The 20898-nt window shown below is 42.0% G+C and overlaps 1 protein-coding gene across 2 annotated transcripts in view; it reads left to right on the plus strand.

The window, feature by feature from the left end:
* Window positions 1–20463, plus strand: part of CKMT2 (creatine kinase, mitochondrial 2) — a 33855-nt gene extending 13392 nt beyond the window's left edge. The window contains exons 2-10 of one of the 2 annotated variants that reach the window (XM_025387426.1): window positions 4245–4416; window positions 5822–6020; window positions 7551–7646; window positions 8160–8381; window positions 10153–10238; window positions 11167–11290; window positions 12581–12715; window positions 17581–17706; window positions 20200–20463. In XM_025387426.1, coding sequence (XP_025243211.1) covers window positions 4265–4416; window positions 5822–6020; window positions 7551–7646; window positions 8160–8381; window positions 10153–10238; window positions 11167–11290; window positions 12581–12715; window positions 17581–17706; window positions 20200–20319 — 1260 coding nt within the window. In that variant the 5' untranslated portion in view covers window positions 4245–4264 and the 3' untranslated portion in view covers window positions 20320–20463. The remainder of the gene's footprint in view (window positions 1–4244; window positions 4417–5821; window positions 6021–7550; window positions 7647–8159; window positions 8382–10152; window positions 10239–11166; window positions 11291–12580; window positions 12716–17580; window positions 17707–20199) is intronic. The other variant, XM_025387427.1, reaches the window with a different exon arrangement.
* The last annotated feature ends 435 nt before the right edge of the window (window positions 20464–20898 follow it).

Below are 20898 nucleotides of genomic sequence, written 5' to 3' on the forward strand. Positions count from 1 at the left end.
ATCTAGCAGCCAGGGTTCCCTGGGAGAAGGGTCCTTGTGGACCCGTACCTGCCAGGATTGGAAGTGTGGTCCTCTCACCAAACTGCTCACCATATGCTGACAGGGAAGCTGGATCAGCCAGCAAGGACCAACTGCAAAAATGAATTATTTGGGGAAAACGTGTGTGTTTCCTACAAGCTGTATGTGAGATGCTCCTGCTGTTTCCAATCCCCTCTGGCTACAGAAGCAGAGCCCACAGTGAGGGTGTCTGAATGCTTGAGCTTTTATCCCAGGGAGAAACATCCTGGCTGCTCTGGTTCCTCATCTCCTCTCCCTAGTGGTCTCTGAACAGAACAGTTCAGTACGTTACGATAATGCTCAGAACGTGGAGGGAATTGCAAACATTAAAAAAGCTTTGCAATGAGCCTGAGATTTCTTTTTGTTCCAAACTCTTGTCCTAATGGTTTCACAAGATATACTAACTTATAAAACCATGTTTGGAAGCTAGGCAAAACCAAATACTATCTGCTTTGGTAGACACTAATTACCCCTTACAAACACACATCTTCCCAGCTTTACTTATGTCACATGTTATCATGTGTGCAAATAACAAATCAAGCCTCTTCTGGTGGGGGTTACAGCTGCAGAGAATGCTTATGTAACATTTGGGGCCTGCCAGGTAACAGGGAAATGTGTAAGACAAAGCAATGTTCTGACTGCATAGCTTCTTAAAGACTAACTTTTAACATGCAAGAGAGATTCAGTTTAGTCATGAAGAAAAGTGATTTCATGGCAAGCCTTGATTCTGGGTCTTTGGAGAGCATGGAACAGCCATTGCCAGATCACCAGCCTGTTCAGTGAGACGTTTGTTTCTATTTAACAAACAAGGTTACTAATTAAGATCTTAACAGTGAAAGTCAATACCTCTTTGTGTCCTGGCGAGAAAAACAGTCAAGGAAGCAGGAATTCTTTGCTTCACCAAAACTTGGAGTCTGTATCAATTCTCTTCAAGGAATCAAAGCAAGGATACCGAGGAATTTCAGTTCCAAGATTGCTTTGCTAGCCACGACCAAAGCTTCCCTAGGATTATCCACAAGAATCATCCTTTGTTGCTCAGACATTAGGGTGGTATTGGAACTCAAAGTAAATTAATAATAAATTCTAAATTAATTAGAATAAATTAGCTCCTTCCAGGAACTAAAATACGGATATGATGACACTTCAAACATTAATATTTTGAGCCAGATACCTACTCACACATCACCCTCGCAGGGAGGAAGACCTCCAGTGGTCACAGGGCTGTACATGGAGACCATTCACTCCCCTTCCTCTTGTATCTGCTTCCTAAGATTTATTGTCACAAACAGACTCTGACTTGAACACATCAGTGGACAGGCAATTTAAGGAACGAAAAATAGAGACCAAAACATTTGGGTCATCCCTGGTCAATCCCAGAAAGAAACATACTTCCTGTTAGCTTAGGAAGACCATGTCTGGCTTATGTTTAGGCCCATACTGCCTGGAAAGAATCTGGGCAAAGCTTCTTTCACTTTGGTGAGTTCTACAGTAAACCTCTAGAGTGACAGCATTGCCTCCCTCTAGTTAGAAAGTGGATTTGAGGGTGTGATGGCAGATAAGATAGCCCAAAAGGATGTATGCTAGTGTTGCCTGCTGCAGGCAAGGACCAGGAAGCACTGGTGCAGCTCATTGAAGAGCCATTATCTATTCTTGGAGGGATACTGACATGAGGACCTGAACTCTAGTACGGGAGCAAAGAAGTTTACATGATGAGATTGAATGCCGGTCTTTACCAGTCCCCAGGACAACTTCAAGAAATGACTAATTTATCTTGTGTGCTCGTAGTAACTTACTTTAGAATTGAATTGGCTTTAGAATTGAAAGAATTGTTTGCAGATATTAGCATGGAAGAGGAACTAATAATCTGATTTCCTGGGCTACCCTGTAACCCATATCCTGTAACCCCTACTCAGAAAAGGCTTGATTTGTTATTTGCACACATAAACATTCTTAAATGTTTTTAAGGTCTTTGATGCTTTTAGTTGGGACATTCAGGTTTAGTAGAGACTTCCAAATGAAGGTTCTATTACGAGTTGTTGTTTATCCTTCACTGGATGGCCCAGGTTTTCAGCTACAGCCTTACACATCAGCAAGTTATTTGAAGCAATCAATCCATCTAAGCTTGGAGCATCTTGCAGCTGAGTCTTGGGAGCCTTCCAAATGTTAGGGAAATCCATACTTTTTAATTTATTTTTTTATTTATTGAGACAGTTTCGCTGTGTCATCCAGGTTAGATTGCAGTGGTACAATCTCGGATCACTGCAACCTCCACCTCCTGGGTTCAAGCCACGGAGGCTTGAACAAGGAGGAACTGATTGAACACAGAGGCTCAATCAAGTCATGATCCTCATGCCTTAGCCTTCTGAGTAGCTGAGACTACAGGTGCGTGCCACCACACTCAGCTAACTTTTTGTATTTTTAGTAGAGACAGGGTTTTGCTGTCTCTACTAAAAGACAGCAAACAATGTTGGCCAGGCTGGTCTCAAACTCCTGGCCTCAAGTGATCCGCCCACCTTTGCCTCCCAGTGCTGGGATTACATGTATGAGCCACCATCCTGGGCCCACACAATCTTTATTTGGGCATCATGGAGATCAAATAGAGAGTACTGAGAACTACCTGCTCTTTTGTTTTCTACTCAAAGAGCCACGTAACACAGCTCCCTGCTTGGGGCTAACTGGCCCTTCTAATGTCTGTGCATGTTTATCCTGTTTCATTTGTTGGTAGTTCAGTACTTGTATTATAAATATATAAATACTTATTTACATTTATATGTGTTTTCTCCATTTTCTGCATTTCAGGCTCTCTCCTTATGCTGTCATTTCCTTTCTTTCTGAAGCATATAGTTTAGTAATTCCTTTGTTATTGATCTGTTTTTTATCAATGTCTTTTTTACTCTCATTTTTGAAAAAATGGTTAGACTAGTTCCCCAGTTCTAGGTTGACAGTTACTGCTTCTAAAAATATTACTTACCTGGGCTATTATCAAAAAATCAGCTCGTTTGTCATTTCTCTGTAGGTAAACTGTCTTTTCTGATTGCTTTTCACGTCTTTGTCACCGATATTCTGCAGTTTCATTATTTGTCTAGGTGTCAATGTCTTTTTTGTTTGCTTAGATTATGTTATGCCTCTTGAATCATGGATTCTTTTATCAGTTTTAAAAATGTCTCAGCCATTCCTCTTCAAATCTGACTTCTCTGTTTTCTCTATTCTCTCTTTCTGGGACTTCACTTTGATGTGTATTTGAGCTTGACATTCTATCCGTCATATCTCTTAATTTACATCTATTTTCCATTTTCTCATTTCTCTGTGCCACATTCTGAATAATTTCTTAAGATATATCTTCCAGTTCATTCTATGCTCAGCTGCATCATAATGAGTGGTGCAATTTGGTTCTTTCAAATCAACTTGGTCATTCTTAACAGTCTCTTGTTGCTTGCTCATAACTATGATTCCACACTTTAAACATTCAATATAGGGCTTGCTGATATTATTGTCTGACAGTTCCAGCATCTTCAGTCATTAGCAGTCTACATCTGCTATTTCTTCTGTTGACTCTCATTCCTTGTACCTCCTTGTGTGTTTGGCGATCTTTGGGAGTTCACTGTTTCATCTTAATCTGTAGGAATCCAGGACCTAAAATGAATATAATTTCCTCAGAGAGCTTTTAGACTTGCTTCAGGCAGGAGCCAGAAGTTGGGGTCTGCTGACTTTGTGCTACTTCAGCCTCTTTCAAAGGTCCTACTTCAATGGGGGAATCCCAGTGTCAGCCCCTATTCCAGAGTGGTCCTCAGAAATTTCTCCTACCTTTCAGAAGTCCAGAAATCCATCCTGTTCAGGGTCTAGTTGTGATGCAGTGGCGAAGTTCAAAAGAGCACCTGGACTGTCAAATAGCTGGAAGAAGACATCCTCTGCTGTTATTTTTTATCATATTAACAGAGAGAAGGCATGGCGTTAAGGAAGTTTAGACATTAATGTCTAAAACTACCCAGATTTTCCCAAGCAATATGAAGAAAAAAGCAAAGCAAGAAACAGAAAACACACACACACATACACACATACACACACANAGAGACAGAAAAACCGGAAAGAGAGGCTATGGCTCCTGCGGTTCTCTTGCCTGTTGACCTCTACGCTGTGGCTCAGGGTCATCCTATGCAGCTATCTAATCCAGCTTCTCTGCTTTCCAGACACTCATCCAAGAGGAAAGATGGCCAGTATCTTTTCTAAGTTGCTAACTGGCCGCAATGCTTCTCTGCTGTTTGCTACCATGGGCACCAGTGCCCTGACCACTGGGTACCTGCTGAACCGGCAGAAAGTGTGTGCCGAGATCCGGGAGCAGCCCAGGTTATTCCCTCCAAGGTAAGGGCTCCTGACTTTAAAATAACTTCAGGCTGGGCGCGGTGGCTCATGCATGTAATCCTAGCACTTTGGGAGGCCGGATCAAGAGGTCAAGAGATTGAGACCATCCTGGCCAACATGGTGAAACCCCATCTCTACTAAACATACAAAAAAAATTAGCTGGGCGTAGTGGCGCACGCCTGTAGTCCCAGCTACTCGGGAGCCTGAGGCAGAAGAAGCGTTTGAACCTGGGAGGCAGAGGTTGTAGTGAGCCGAGATAGCACCACTGCACTCCAACCTGGCGACAGAGCAAGATTCCGTCTCAAACAAAACAAACACAAACAAAAACAAACAGAAAAGCTTCAAAGACCAGCAAAAAATATGCCTTCCCCTGCTGGAAACTGTTAGCAAGGGTCCTTTTTGCTTTTGAGGAAGACTAAGTAAAACGGAAAATGATTTGGAGGCTCGTTAAACCAGTAACCTGTGGTGTATACAAAGAAGTGTAGCATCATCATTCTTGCTTAGAGCTTGCAGTCCAGTTGAATAGTAATAATGGGGATAGTTAACATTTGTGGAGCACTTTCATGTATGACCAGCACTTTACATGGAGTATCTTATTCATCTTAGGATCCTTTGGTGATGAAATAAAGTCCTAGAAAAATTAAACAGTGCCCAAGTTCACATAGCTAGTGCAGCCAAATGCAAATCCAGGCCCCCCAGTTCCAGACCCATGCCTCTCTCACTGCTCCACCTCCTTCTGGAAAAAAGGGATATCGTAGTACTGACTGTAAGTGTCAGCTCTAAAGGACATTGCAGATGGAAAGTGGAGGAGTGGCGTGAGAGGGATGAAAATAGACGTGTTTTCTCAGCCCTTGGAACCCTGCCATGCATGAGATACTGTGCGCTGAGCAGAGTTTGAGTGGCATGCAGAATTCCACATCCGCAGGTATGGATGAGAGACGAGGAAAACCACTGAGGTGTCTCTTAGAGACATTTACTGTCTCTTATGGAAATCAGGATCTCTGAGGGAATCGCCAGCAACCACCATGTACCTGGGGAATTCCTGAGGTGACATGACCTGTGTTTAAGGCTGTGGTGGTCCTGAATCTCCTAATCCTCAATCAGTACACACCCCAGGGTGAGACAGCACCCAATTTGATTTCTGTTATTCCAGAAGATATTTACTGAACACTGGTTTCAATAGCCAGGGACTGTTCTCAAAAAGGCAAGTCCTTGCTCTTGTGGAACTTGCTCATTTTTTGAAACCTGGTGTCTTCATGTATGACTCCTGGGCAGTTCTAGCCAAGTATCCCTGTGCCTGCTGGCTGAAGGGAGCCTACTGGAAGGATAGGCAAACACCAAGTCCTTCCATTGGCCCCTTTCCTCAGGGGCTGCTGGCTGACAGCTTGCCCTCCTCCCCACACAGCGCAGACTACCCAGACCTGCGCAAGCACAACAACTGCATGGCTGAGTGCCTCACCCCTGCCATCTATGCCAAGCTTCGCAACAAGGTGACGCCCAACGGCTACACCCTGGACCAGTGCATCCAGACTGGAGTGGACAACCCTGGCCACCCCTTCATAAAGACTGTGGGCATGGTGGCTGGTGACGAGGAGTCCTATGAGGTAAAACTATTGGCTGCTGGTTCCAGGGTGGGAGGGATACTCTGGATATGACTGAATTGCACAGTCCTGGGGTCCTTTTCTTCTTTATGGGGCCAACTTTCTACCTTCTCAGGAAGGGCTCCCATAAAGGGAAGCCAACTCCAGCAGAACCATCTGGAATGCTTTCAGAAACAATGAGGTCTATAGCTTCCCAGGGACAAGGCTTCCCTTGCTGCTGTGCTAAGATCCCTCCCTGTGGAGGAATGAATTGCATGACAGAACTCTGAGCTTGTCGAGGGGATGAGTTGGTACAGAAACAATAATATCAAATGGTGTGTATTCACCAGTAAGACATTAGGAGCTGATGTGTTTGTGGCTGAGCTTTATTGGGTGGGGGTCGGGAGGAGGGTTCAGTGTACCTTTAGGAACATGAGGAATTCTCTTATTACTTCTATTATATGAGGAATTCTCTTCTTATTACTTCTATTATTGAATTCTCTCCTATTACTGATTAGACAATCACTGTAGCCCAGACTACTGAATTCACCAAGTCTCTTGGATAAATCCCATGACCTTGGCATTCTCATCCTCAATGCTGAAGCACAGGGTGGTCGGCTGGAACAGTGCTCAGCCACCATACGTCCCCTCCACAGAGCAGCCTCTTGGCTGAGGCAAATGCCTGCAGCCCTCCTCCTTCAGGTCCACCCTTTTGGGTTCTTCTATTTGGGTTCTTCTGTTGCAGGGAGCTGAAGGCAGTTCCCTAGAAAGGCAGCCATAGAGAAGAGAGGGAGCCATCTTGAATAAACACAACTGGTGGCTCATTTACGTACAGCAGTGCACAACCCTGGGTCTAGTTTGGGTCCCAAGCTAGCGGTAGCTCTATGGACCCAAAGCCCTCCCCACTTCTCACAGCTCCCAAAGTCTGCAGGGTGCTTTGTTACAACTTCTTTTAACATTTTTTTTTAAACGTAAAGGATATGCCTGAGGTTTTGTTTATAGAATAGATTTTGTACGAGATGGTTTGGGCTTGGGAAGGTCCGCACGGGGTGAGAGGTCCCTGCTTTGCCCGAACTGCTGCTATGTACTTTTCTTCTGGCATAGCCAGGTTTTCAACAGATTTCATATGTAGCTTAATCTTTAGAATCTGACTTTCCCTTAAGCATAAAACTGTGTAGCCTCTGATCAGGTAGCTTCTTGTAACCCACAAAGGCAAACATGTCTAGGAAACTCCTTAAATTCCTAACCGTAAGAATTTTCTTGCTCAGTCTGATGGCAGTGATTTTGGTAGAATCACTCAGGGGGAGGCTAAGATAACAGAACTCACCAGCTCCACCCTGTCTCAAGGGGCAAGATGCCTCCAAAAGGCTTTCTCTCTTGTTATTATTATTATTAACCGATCCATTCTCACATTCATTTCCTACATGATAGTCCTGAGAATTTCAGAGGAGGGCATCAACTTTGGCTTTTAAGACAGAAGGGGCAAGTGAATGGAAGGTCTTTGAATAGTAGGTGAACCAATTAAAGAGGAAACACCCATCTTCCCTCCTGCAGGTGTTTGCTGACCTTTTTGACCCCGTCATCAAACTAAGACACAATGGCTACGACCCCAGAGTGATGAAGCACACAACAGATCTGGACGCATCCAAGGTAAGCTCCAGCCTCCCTCTCCCTCCCACGAAGCTGGCACTCCAGAGCCCAAGGGGAAGAGCCCTGGAGAGAGGGGTTCCCCGGAAACCCTGAGTTTCTGAGTCAGATACCCCTGGAAAGCACTGACTGCCCTGGCACAGCCTTCCCCCTGGAGGGCCACAGAGAAGGTTAGGAAGGTCCCAAAGCCTTTGTTTTTTAAAATAAATACAACCAGGGAAGGGTTGGTCATTGGGAACTTTAAACCTTTCCTAAAGCTACTCCCTTTTTCATCCCAAACCACCCAGTGACGTTCAACGACCCCAGACCACACCATTTAAAACAGCTTTCCTCTTTACTAGTCGAAGGCCCCTGCCCCAAGACTTCCGGAAGGTATCCAACTTATGGATTGTGCAGTCGTGCACAGTGCCTGAGGGTCCCCAAGGAAACTGCGGATCAGCAGATTAGAACCCACTGTGGCTGTGGCAGGACCGTGGTCTGAGGCTGGCCGCAGTGACCCCACACTCTGCTTGGCAGATCACCCAAGGGCAGTTCGATGAGCGTTATGTGCTGTCTTCTCGGGTGCGCACTGGCCGCAGCATCCGTGGGCTAAGCCTGCCGCCCGCCTGCACCCGGGCGGAGCGGAGGGAGGTGGAGAACGTGGCCATCACCGCCCTGGAGGGCCTCAAGGGGGACCTGGCTGGCCGCTACTACAAGCTGTCCGAGATGACGGAGCAGGATCAGCAGCGGCTCATCGATGTGAGTAGCAGATGGGGCACCCTGGAGAGGAAGTGGACCAAAGGCTCTGACCTGCACAGGAAGGCCTCTCCTGGTGCTCTGCTCAAACCCTTACCCTGGCCGGGAGCTTGCGGGGCTCCACCCCTGGGCTCAGCCCAAGAGCATCTACTTGTTCAGTATAAGGAAGATGAGGCCATACATTGTACTTGTCAAACACTGAAATATTCTATGGATAAAATCTGCATAGGAAACTCCAATATGGAGATGGTGCCTACGGATAGGAGGGTGGAGATGAATGGAGGATCTCCTAGCTTGTTGATAACAGTTGATAACAATGGGAACAGTTAGGTGTGGAAGTCCTGTCTGTGCCCAGAAGATGGTTTCCATTATCACAACCAAAGAAAATTCTGGAAGCCAGGAAAATCTAGAAAGGAAATTCCAGGTGGGAGGCCTGCCCTGACTCTTGTGGAGTCAGCCTCTGCATTTCCTGGTGGGGTTGATTCCTGTTGCTTCCACCATGTCCACCACAGCTTCCCTCTGGCACCAGGGTGCACAAAACTCAAGTCCCTTACTTATTTTCGTCTTAGCAGAGCTAAAACAAGATAGCATTTTCAAAAGTAACTTTTAACTCTTAAAAAAAAGCAGAAACAAATTTTGTTATTTCAAAAGATGCAAATGCTAAGAAATATGCCTCATTTCCAAACCAGAGAGGCCAACTATATGGCCTATGGGCCTTAGTCTCCTCGTCTCTGTGGCCACCAGGCCAACTATTTTCCTGCCCAGTTACAGAACAAGCCCCCCTCTACCTCAAGTAGCCACTCTGGTTTCCTGCTTAAGGGACATGGTGCTCCCTGGGCAGTGGCAGGTCACAGTCCTCTCCTGGCTGAAGTCTCTGATCTCTCCCACTTAGAGACTATAGGACTCCTCTCCCCACATCCACTTGGTTTCTTACCTCAGTGTAATCATATTTGAATATATCTCACTGTAGAGTACATGTGTAGCTATGCAAGAAATAGTATACACATTGCAAAAAAAAGTTAGTCTTGACTTTGATTTTGATATGTGGAGTAGTATACTGCAGTGGTTAAAGGCACAGGCTTGGGAGTCACAGAAGTCTAGATTTGAATCTATACTCTGCTACTTCCTACAACCATCCTATTGGACAGGTTGTTTGATCTCTGTGAATCTGTTTTCTTCATTTATAAAATAGAATAATTACACTTATTTCATAGAGTTGTGAAGATTAAAGGAAATAAAAGCCTGTAATCTAGAGCCTGGCACAGTCAGCATTAATGGTAACTATTTTTATTTATTGATCATTATTGTACATCTCTAATACTTTTTAGTGAAATAAATAATAATAATGCTAGAAACAGAGAATGACCACTGTGTAGAACAGCCTTTTCAGGATAGTATCCCTCATTCATTGCTTACTCAGCTACTGCATAGGGTTGGCATTGGTAGTGTATACCCACTCCACAATGATGTAATGAGTTCCATATGGACTAACCCAGTGTTTTCCAACATGAGCTGCACACTACAATCACCTGAAGAGTTTTTAAAAAGTCCTGATGCCCAGACCAGTCTATAACAGCTAGGTCAGAATCTCTGGGGGATGGGAAGTAGGCATTGTTTGAAGCTACCAGGTGATTCTAGTGGGCAGCCAAAGCTAGGAACCACTGCTAGGAGACAGCAGCCATGATAAGTGAGTTGGAACTTGTTTACCTGGCACTTGCAGTCCTGTTTGATCTCATCAGTCTCTCTTCTCTGCTTTATCCCTTTTGGCCTACAGGACCACTTTCTGTTTGATAAGCCAGTGTCCCCTTTATTAACATGTGCTGGGATGGCCCGTGACTGGCCAGATGCCAGGGGAATCTGGTATGGATGCAGCATTTTCGCATTTGCAATATCTGCAGAGGATCTCTTTGAGATCACCTGCTTATCCTAACCTGGAGTTTCTGTGTACTGCAGCTGACAGCATGCCCAGATGAGCTAAACGAAAAAGACTACTTGGAAATTGTGTGTGTGTGTGTGTGTGTGTGTGTGTATCTAAGTATTGTGATGTTTCTAAGATGTGTGAAATATGACCTGGTTTGCATGAATTATGCATGAGAAAAAAGGCTGGCTTTTAAGAAAAAAGTTACTTCATATTATTTGACCTCACAGATAATCTGTTTCATAACATTAAAAGAGCAAAACATAAAAAATATTGAGGATTTAAGAAAAACCCTAAAAGAACTGATATCTAGTGCATACACGTTTTATGTTGGCCAACAGTCCTCAGCCCACTTTGCCTCCTGCACCCTGACATGCTATATATGAGTGTACCTGAAGGAGCAGAAATAAAAGTGTTCATATGCAGCTGCTCTGTAGGGATGGACAGGCAGGATCTATGGAGCAAACCTGTGAAATGCTGCATACCTTAAACATCTTGGGTGGAAGGTAACCCCTATCTCCTTTTTAAAGCACAAGATTTTGGTTGAATCGTTTAGGAGACAAAACATTCTTGTGTCAAAGCCAAATGTTATGCAGTTGAATTACTGTCATCCTAGTCAGAGGACCTAGGGGAAATTATACTCTTGTTTGGTAAAAACATGACATCTTTAAGGGTGAGAGTTGGTCTTAATCTTCCTTCTGTCAAAGTAACATTATTTTGTCATACTTGTTCAGGCACAGTTAAGAGATTAGGGCCATCTAGGAAATGAGGAAGGTGAAATGAAGCAATCAAGCTAGGGAGGTAATGGGAGTTTTCATATGTTGAAACAAATGCAATTAACACTCAGTGCCATATTTCTCTCTTCATTAGGCATAATTATGATAAGACATTTCTCATCTGGATAAATGAGGAGGATCACACCAGGGTAATCTCAATGGAAAAAGGAGGCAATATGAAACGAGTATTTGAGCGATTCTGTCGTGGACTAAAAGAAGTAAGAGGTTATCTGAGATTTCCGGATATTTATTAAAATAAAATTACCATATTGTTTGTTCTTGAACAAAGACACTATGGGAACTTCCAAGAAGCTAATTTTTTTTTCTAGAAATCAAGGCTTTTTAATTAAGTTTTTAAAGTTTTTTGAGATGGAATTTCCCTCATCACCCAGGCTGGAGTACAGTGGCATGATCTCGGCTCACTGCAACTGCCACCTCCTGGGTTCAAGTGAAAGTGAATATCCCGCCTCAGCCTCCAAAGTAGCTGGGATTACAGGTCGTCACCACCATGCCTGGCTAATTTTTGTATTTCTAGTAGAGAGGGGAGGTTTCACCATGTTGGTCAGGCTAGCCTTGAACTCCTGACCTCAGGTGATCCGCCTGCCTCAGCCTCCCAAAGTGCTGGGATTACAGGCATGAGCCACTGCGCCCAGTCTCAAGGCATTTTTTGGAGTGGAACTTCCAAGGTAGTGCTTCAGAAAATAGGTGCCTTTCTCTTGTTATTAGAAAGCGATTATGCTTACCTCCCCATTCCACTGTGGTTTAGGGAAGTCTGTGGATCATTATTTGTTTTTTGATTTATTTAATATCGCTCTGGGGTATTCTAAGCATAGAGATGATAGAGAATGTAGCCTGACCATAGACTTACCTGCTGAGAATTCCTATATTCTCCTACTCTCTTGGCATGAAAAATACCACCAACTAATATTCATTGAGTGCTCAGTATGTGCCAGGTACTCTGTTGACTGCTTTACATCAGGGGTCCTCAACCCCCAGGCCACGGACCTGGTACCGGTCTGTGGTCTGTTAGGAACTGGGCCGCACAGCAGGAGCCAGTATTACTACCTGAGCTCTGCCTCCTGTCAGATCAGCAGAGGCATGAGATTCTCATAGAAGCACAAACCCTATTGTGAACTGTGCATGGGAGGGGTCTAGGTTGCAGGCTCCTTATGAGAAGCTAATGCCTGATGATCTGAGGTGGAACAACAGTTTCATCCCAAAACAATCGCTCCCTACGATCCATGGAAAAACTGTCTTCCAAGACACCAGTCCCTGATGCCAAAATGGTTGGGGACCACTGCTTTACATGGTTCATTTAACTAAATTGGGCCATTTTAATAGTCTGGTAGGGGAGGTATTATTTTCTCTTAAAGGAGTACTATAAATTTACCTTAATTTCATTCATGCCAGGGGAGGGTATACATCTCTCCCCCACTGGTGCTAGGGATGTGCTGAATGAATGGATGTTGGAAAATGCTATCATTTGTTCGCTGTGGTTCTACTTGTAGGTAGAACGGTTAATCCAAGAACGAGGCTGGGAGTTCATGTGGAATGAGCGCCTAGGATACATTTTGACCTGTCCTTCGAACCTTGGAACAGGACTACGAGCTGGTGTCCACGTTAGGATCCCAAAGCTCAGCAAGGTACTGTTATGTGCCCAATGGGCCAGGATCAGCTCAGATGTGACTGTGGAGGGAGAAAATATCACTGCCCACTCCTTAACCCTTACTTTCTCTACCTACAATATAAAAATAAGAAAAAATTAAGTTTGCCTCAAAAGACATTTGTATTAGTTAGAATAAAAGTTAAGGGTCTGTAAGAAAAAGATGGTAGCTTCAAGAATAAGGCCTTTACATTTTTCCTCATGTAACAAATTGGGATAGGTAGTCTCTGCTCTCTCTGGTTCTTTCTATCTCCTTTCTCTGTCTCTTCTAGTTCAAGCAGTTCTCAAACATGAGCATGCACAAGATCACCTGAAGGACTTGGTAAAATACAAGTTGCTAGGCCCCACCTGCAGAATTTGCATTTCTAACAAGTTTCCAGGTGATGCTGGGGTTGTTGGTCAAGGGTCTACACTTGGAGGAATGCTGTCTTAGAGCGCTGTTCTTAGAGACCCACAAAGAGACTTAGACTCCCACACAGTAACAGTGGGAGACTTTAACACCCCACTGTCAATATTAGATCAACAAGACAGAAAATTAACAAGGATATTCAGGACTTGGACTCAGCTCTGGACCAAGCAGACCTCATACACACACATCTATAGAACTCTCCACCCCAAATCAACAGAATATATACATTCTTCTCAGCATTACATCACACCTATTCTAAAATCGACCACATAATTGGAAGTAAAATACTACTCAGCAAATGCAAAAGAACAGATACTATAACAGTCTCTCAGACTACAGTGCAATCAAATTAGAACTCAAGATTAAGAAACTCACTCAAAACCGCACAACTACATAGAAATTGAATAATCTGCTCCTGAATGACTACTGGGTAAATAACGAAATGAAGGCAGAATAAGTAAGTTCTTTGAAACCAATGAGAATAAAGACACAATGTACCAGAATCTCCGGGACACAGCTAAAGCAGTGTGTGGAGGGAAATTTATAGCACCAGAGCCTACAGGAGAAAGGAAAGATCTAAAATCGACACCCTAACATCACAATTAAAAGAGCTAGAGAAGTGAGAGCAACAAATTCAAAAGTGAGCAGAAGACAAGAAATAACTAAGATCAGAGCAGAACTGAAGGAGATAGAGACACGAAAAACCCTTCAAAAAAATCAATGAATCCAGGAGCTGGTTTTTTGAAAAGATTAATAATATAGATAGGTCATGAGTCAGACTAATAAAGAAAAGAGAGAAGAATCAAATAGACACAATAAAGAGTGATAAAGGGGATATCACCACTGATCCTACAGAAATACTACCATCAGAGAATAGTATCAACACCTCTGCAAATAAACTAGAAAATCTAGAAGAAATGGATAACCAAGACTAAACGAGGAAGAAGTCGAATCTCTGAATAGACCAATAACAAGTTCTGAAACTGAGGCAGTCATTAATAGCCTACCAACCAAAAGTCCAGGACCAGACGGATGCACAGCTGAATTCTACCAGAGGTACAAAGAGGAGCTGGTACCATTCCTTCTGAAACTATTCCAAACAAAAGAAAAAGAGGGACTCCTCCCTAACTCATTTTATGAGGTTAGCATTATCCTGATACCCAAACCTGGCGGAGACACAATAAAAAAAGAAAATTTCAGGGCAGTAACCCTGATAAACGTCGATGCGAAAATCCTCAATAAAATACTGGCAAACTGAATCCAGCAGCACATCAAAAAGCCTATCCACCACAATCAAGTAGGCTTCATCTCTAAGATGCAAGGCTGGTTCAATATACACAAATCAATAGCACTTACTTAAAAGTGTGAGACAAAAAAACACTAGTAGGCAAAACTATAGAGACAGTAAAAGATCAGTAGTTGCAAGAGTTTGGGGGAAGGGAGGCAAAGAGGAAAGAGATGAATACATGGAGAATAAGGCATTTTTTAAAAAAGGACAGTGAAACTATGATATATGTTACTGAAATAGTGGATATGTGACATTATGCATTTGTCAGAACTCATATTGCAAAGACAAGGAACAAGGCTAGAATCTCATAACCCAGAAGGATATGCTATTGACATGCAGTTTTGCTACATCCCCAAAGGTAAAAGAACATAGGGCCCTCTCAACCAATTTCAATGACGGTAAAAAAGCACCTGGATAATAACAGACCACTGGTTCAACATATGCAAATCAATAAACGTAATCCAGCATATAAACAGAACCAAAGACAAAAACCACATGATTATCTCAACAGATGCAGAAAAGGCCTTTGACAAAATTCCACAGCCCTTCATGCTAAAAACTCTCAATAAATTTGGTATTGATGGAACGTATCTCAAAAAAATAAGAGCTATTTATGACAGACCCACAGCCAATATCATACTGAATGGGCAAAAACTGGAAGCATTCCCTTTGAAAACTGGCACAAGACAGGGATGCCCTCTCTCACCACTCCTATTCAACACAGTGTTGGAAGTGCTGGCTAGGGCAATCAGGCAAGAGAAAGAAAGAAAGGGTATTCCATTAGGAAAAGAGAAGTCAAATTGTCCCTGTTTGCAGATGACATGATTGTATATTTGGAAAACCCCACTGTCTCAGCCCAAAATCTCCTTAAGCTGATAAGCAACTTCAGCAAAGTCTCAGGATACAAAATCAATGTGCAAAAATCACAAGCATTCCTATACACCAATAGACAAACAGAGCCAAGTCATGAATGAACTCCCATTCATAATTGCTACAAAGAGAATAAAATACCTAGGAATACAACTTACAAGGGATGTGAAGGACCTCTTCAATGAGAACTACAAACCACTACTCAGTGAAATAAAAGAGGATACAAACAAATGGAAGACTATTACATGCTCATGGATAGGAAGAATCAATTATAGTGAAAATGGCCATACTGCCCAAAGTAATTTATAGATTCAATGCTATCTCCATCAAGCTACCATTGACATTCTTCACAGAATTAGAAAAAACTACTTCAAATTTCATATGGAACCAAAAAGTAGCCCGTATAGTCAAGACAATCCTAAGCAAAAAGAACAAAGCTGGAGGCATCATGCTGCCTGACTTCAAACTATACTACAAGGCTACAGTAACTAAAACAGCATGGTACTTCTACCAAAACAGAGATATAGACCAATGGAACAGAACAGAGGCCTCAGAAATAATACCACACATCTACAACTATCTGATCTTTGACAAACCTGACAAAAACAAGCAATGGTGAAAGGATTCCCTATTTAATAAATGGTGTTGGGAGAACTGGCTAGCCATATGCAGGAAACTGAAACTGGATCCTTTCCTTACACCTTATACAAAAATTAACTCAAAATGGATTAAACATAAGACCTAAAAACCATAAAAATCCTAGAAAAAAACCTAGGCAATACCATTCAGGACACAGGCATGGGCAAAGACTTCATGACTAAAACACCAAAAGCAATGGCAACAAAAGCCAAAATAGACAAATGGGATCTAATTAAACTAAAGAGCTTCTGCACAGCAAAAGAAACTACCAGAGTGAACAGGCAACCTACAGAATGGGAGAAAAATTTTGCCATCCATCCGACAAAGGGCTAATATCCAGAATCTACAAGGAACTTAAATTTACAAGAAAAAAACAACCCCATCAAAAAGTAGGTGAAGGATATGACCAGACACTTCTCAAAAGACGACATTTATGTGGCCAACAAACATGAAAAAAAGCTCATCAGCACTGGTCATTACATAAATGCAAATTAAAAGCACACTGAGATACCATCTCACACCAGTTAGAATGGCGATCATTAAAAAGTCAGGAAACAACAGATGCTGGAGAGGATGTGGAGAGATAGGAATGCTTTCACACTGTTGGTGGGAACGTAAATTAGTTCAACCATTGTGGAAGACAGTGTGGCGATTCCTGAAGGATCTAGAACTAGAAATACCATTTGACCCAGCAATCCCATTACTGGGTATAGATCCAAAGGATTATAAATCATTCTATTATAAAGACACATGCACACGTGTGTTTACTGATTCACTGTTCACAGTAGCAAAGACTTGGAACCAACCCAAATGCCCATCAATGGTAGACTGGATAAAGAAAATGTGGCACAAGGCCGGGCGCGGTGGCTCAAGCCTGTAATCCCAGCACTTTGGGAGGCCGAGGCGGGTGGATCACGAGGTCAGGAGATCGAGACTATCCTGGCTAACATGGTGAAACCCCCGTCTCTACTAAAAATACAAAAAAAACTAGCCGGGTGTGGTGGCGGGCGCCTGTAGTCTCAGCTACTTGGGAGGCTGAGGCAGGAGAATGGCGTGAACCCGGGAGGCGGAGCTTGCAGTGAGCCGAGATCACGCCACTGCACTCCAGCCTGGGAGCACAGCGAGACTCCGTCTCAAAAAAAAAAAAAAAAAAGAAAAAAAAAGAAAATGTGGCACATATACACTATGGAATACTATGCAGCCATATAAAAGGATGAGTTCATGTCCTTTCCAGGGACATGGATGAAGCTGGAAACCATCATTCTCAGCAAACTAAAACAAGAACAGAAAACCAAACACCATATGTTCTCAATCATAAGTGGGAGTTGAACAATGAGAACACATGGACACAGGGAGGGGAACATCACACACTGGGGCCTGTCAGGGGTTGGGAGTTTGGGGAAGGGAAGGGATAGCATTAGGAGAAATACCTAATGTAGATGATGGATTGATGGGTGCAGCAAACCACCATGGCACGTGTATACCTATTTAACAAACCTGCACGTTCTACACATGTATCCCAGAACTTAAAGTAGATAAACTGTTATCTTTCACTATACGTCTTTTGTCAGTAAATGCACCAATGATTGTGAATCGATTTTGCCTCTTGCCACATTTAAGTATTATCCCTTTGTCCTAGGACCCACGCTTTTCTAAGATCCTGGAAAACCTAAGACTCCAGAAGCGTGGCACAGGTGGTGTGGACACTGCCGCAGTCGCAGATGTGTACGACATTTCCAACATAGATAGAATTGGTCGATCAGAGGTAACGTCTCTCTCACTTTTGTAACATGAATTAACAATATCAGCCTAAGAGAATAGAGAAAAGCAAACAGCCTTACCGTTTTCACAAAATTCAAGAGCTCCTCTTCGCCCATCAAGTCCTGAGTTATGTTAGCTTTTCATTCTGTAACATTATTCTTCCATGGGAAGTAACTGCATAAAGGTAAACATAATGTGAGCTGAGAATTTATAGGCAAGTATAGGAATTCACAGTGGGACTGTCACTGACCTGCCATGAGAGCTATTCCAACAATCCTCAGCAAGCAGGAGCTCTGTTATGCTAAAGGACTGCAGTTTTTTATTACTGCAAAGTCAGAACATCTATGCTATCCCTCTGAGGGTGGCAAAATAGTGGAATTTTCTCTTGATTCTGAATTTTCTTTAGTGAAGGCTACAAACAATCATCTTCACTTTGCTGTTCTTAGATACTCAATGGTTTCTAAACTTTTATTTCTTAGGCTAAAGATAGCAAATATGTTATGTGCTAGGTTTAGATAAGTTTGTGCTCATAAAATCCTTAGGATTCTGTGATGAATATGTAGGATGAAAAGGATTCGTAGACTTTGTGTGGCCTGAAACAATGAATGAGGCAAAAAGATGACACGTAAGGAACATGCAGCTGAAAGCTAAGCAAATACTGATTGTGGTAAATTATACCAGCTTATCTGAATGTGGTCCCATTGGACATATTATGCCCATCATTAATTTAAAAGCCTCTTCTCATAACAAAACTCTTAATAATTCAGTGACTGGTTATTAAATCTGTGGATTATCCAAGTTCTCTCTTCCTTACCAGTTTGTGAATATTTCACTGCCTATTGATATCCCTACCAGTAGGTACACTGAGGAAAAGAAAAGGAAGAAACACTCAATTAGATCAGCCAGTGTGCTATCAGCTCTGCTAAAGTACCTGAGGGACAAGCAACTATAATACCACAACTTCTGAAATTTACTGAATCATATGTGGTGCAGTGAATAAAGAAAATCTGGGAGTCTAGCCCTATTGATTCTAAGATTAACTAGATATTTATTACTGGAAAACAATGTAGTTAATGCTTTAAAAAATGTTAAGTCTAACTATACTAGGCACTCACTATAAAAGTGAGGAAAATGCCAAAAAATAATTTTAAAACACCATTTATTTAACCCAACAACCCTGATAACCATTGTGAACATTATTCTAAATGGCCCTTCATTCTTTTTAAAAACTACTCAAAAAACTTTAAAAATTGTTATAATACGTGTTTAGTATTATAACCAAATACTGGTTATAATTTTTTCCAATGTATTGTATCATGAGCATCTTCCCACAATATTAAGTATTCTTCAAAAACATGATTTTTAATCACAGTAAAGATAATCTATTATCTATTTAGTGTTTTCCTGATTTTATGTTTGACCATCTCTATAAATAATTCTAATCACGACTCTGGTTATTTAGTTAGGATATACTGCTAGGAAAGGAATTCCTGGGTTAAAACCAGGGTGCCCTATTTATGACCATGTTTTCTACCAGATTTATACCAAGATAGAGTCTACTGGCATTGAGTGAGAGACCTGTCTCACCATACTCTCACCAACACTGGAAGGGATCAAAGGGATAAGTAGAAAATACGTGTTTCAGTTAGTAGTGACTAACATTCTGATTTAACCCTCTCTTGGAGCCTGTTTCCTTACACATATAAACAGATAGGGAGGCAGCTGGAATATGTGATGCCTAAGAGCTAACATTTAACGATCCCTTCCATCCTTGCTGCTCATTCTTGAGTTCTATAATGTATGTCTGGAATTAACTAATTTCTCTCTTAATTTGGGTTTCCTTGGGGGCAGTGCAAGTCATTTGCTTAGGAGGTGATCCCATGGGGGAAAAAAAAATTAAGTAGATGTGCTCTGGTTTAAGGAAAACAAGTATTTGGAAACCAAACTTCTATACATAGTTTAAGAACAGGAATTTTAGAAAGTATATCTTAATTTGTAAAACTTCATTTCGTTAATAAGCTTGCCCAGCACAGCACAAACATGATTTAGTTGCTAAACATTTGACATTAATTTTTCAGGAAGACACTCACTGTATTAATGATGACATCTGAACTATATTAGCATACGCAGTGCTCAGATTAGTGGCAGGTCAGAATTCAGATCCAGGCCAAAGAACACCACAAAGGTGTCACTGTAGTCTTACTTTTAGACAAACTCTGATATTGTATAGACTGATAGGAAAAAAATGTTTGAGATGCAAATTAATGGTTTTCATATAGTAAAAAAGCTTTCACATACAAAGTAGTATCCCCATCTTAACTATGGAAAGATTGAGAGAAACCCTTATATCTCTGCCTTCCGTCTCTGAGAAGGAAGAAATTGTTGTGAAGTCCATCTAAGTGGCAAGTTCTCATTTATGCCAGTGCTGTTCCTGTTAATCAATGCCCTGCAGATGTCTTCTATTCAAATTAATCATTCATCTTCTTCACTGTCAAAGGTTGAGCTTGTTCAGATAGTCATCGATGGAGTCAATTACCTGGTGGATTGTGAAAAGAAGTTGGAGAGAGGCCAAGATATTAAGGTGCCACCCCCTCTGCCTCAGTTTGGCAAAAAGTGAACTTTCCCTTTCCCAGTTTATAAATAATCTGTCTGCTGGTACGACAGACATAAAGAAATCTCTACTCTGAGAGTTTTTGTACACTTGGAAAAATGTAAAATTGTAGATCCTGCCTATCTTTACAATAAAACTCTCCTTAATATATTGTTGCTTTGTTTCTGATTTTTAAAAATAATACTAAGAAGGGCAAACACATCCGATTACAAGTAGACAAGAAGCAAAATATTTTAAGACAATAAAACTAATATTTGTAAGTTTTGATTTAGCCACAACTTACACCTCTAAATAACCCTTTAGCTATCTAGATGTTAGTCAACCCTTTAGGAAATCTCTTATGGACCCCATTGGAAAGTAAGGAATTAATATAATAAGCAATTTTCTGGCAAATGGAGCAAGAGAAGACTTAACTTTTGAAAGTGTGGCAATAAAGACTATACAAATAGAGGCTACTTATTTATTCAGAGTTTGCTGTCACAAGGGTGTCAACCATCATCACTTGCATTTGTCAGTGACTCAAAGGCAGGCAGAGACATGAGAAATCTTTATGGTGAAAGAAAGGGGAGGTTTCAGGTATGCTGA

The sequence above is a fragment of the Theropithecus gelada genome, chromosome 6 (genome assembly GCF_003255815.1).
Source record: "Theropithecus gelada isolate Dixy chromosome 6, Tgel_1.0, whole genome shotgun sequence".
Classification (NCBI taxonomy): domain Eukaryota; kingdom Metazoa; phylum Chordata; class Mammalia; order Primates; family Cercopithecidae; genus Theropithecus; species Theropithecus gelada.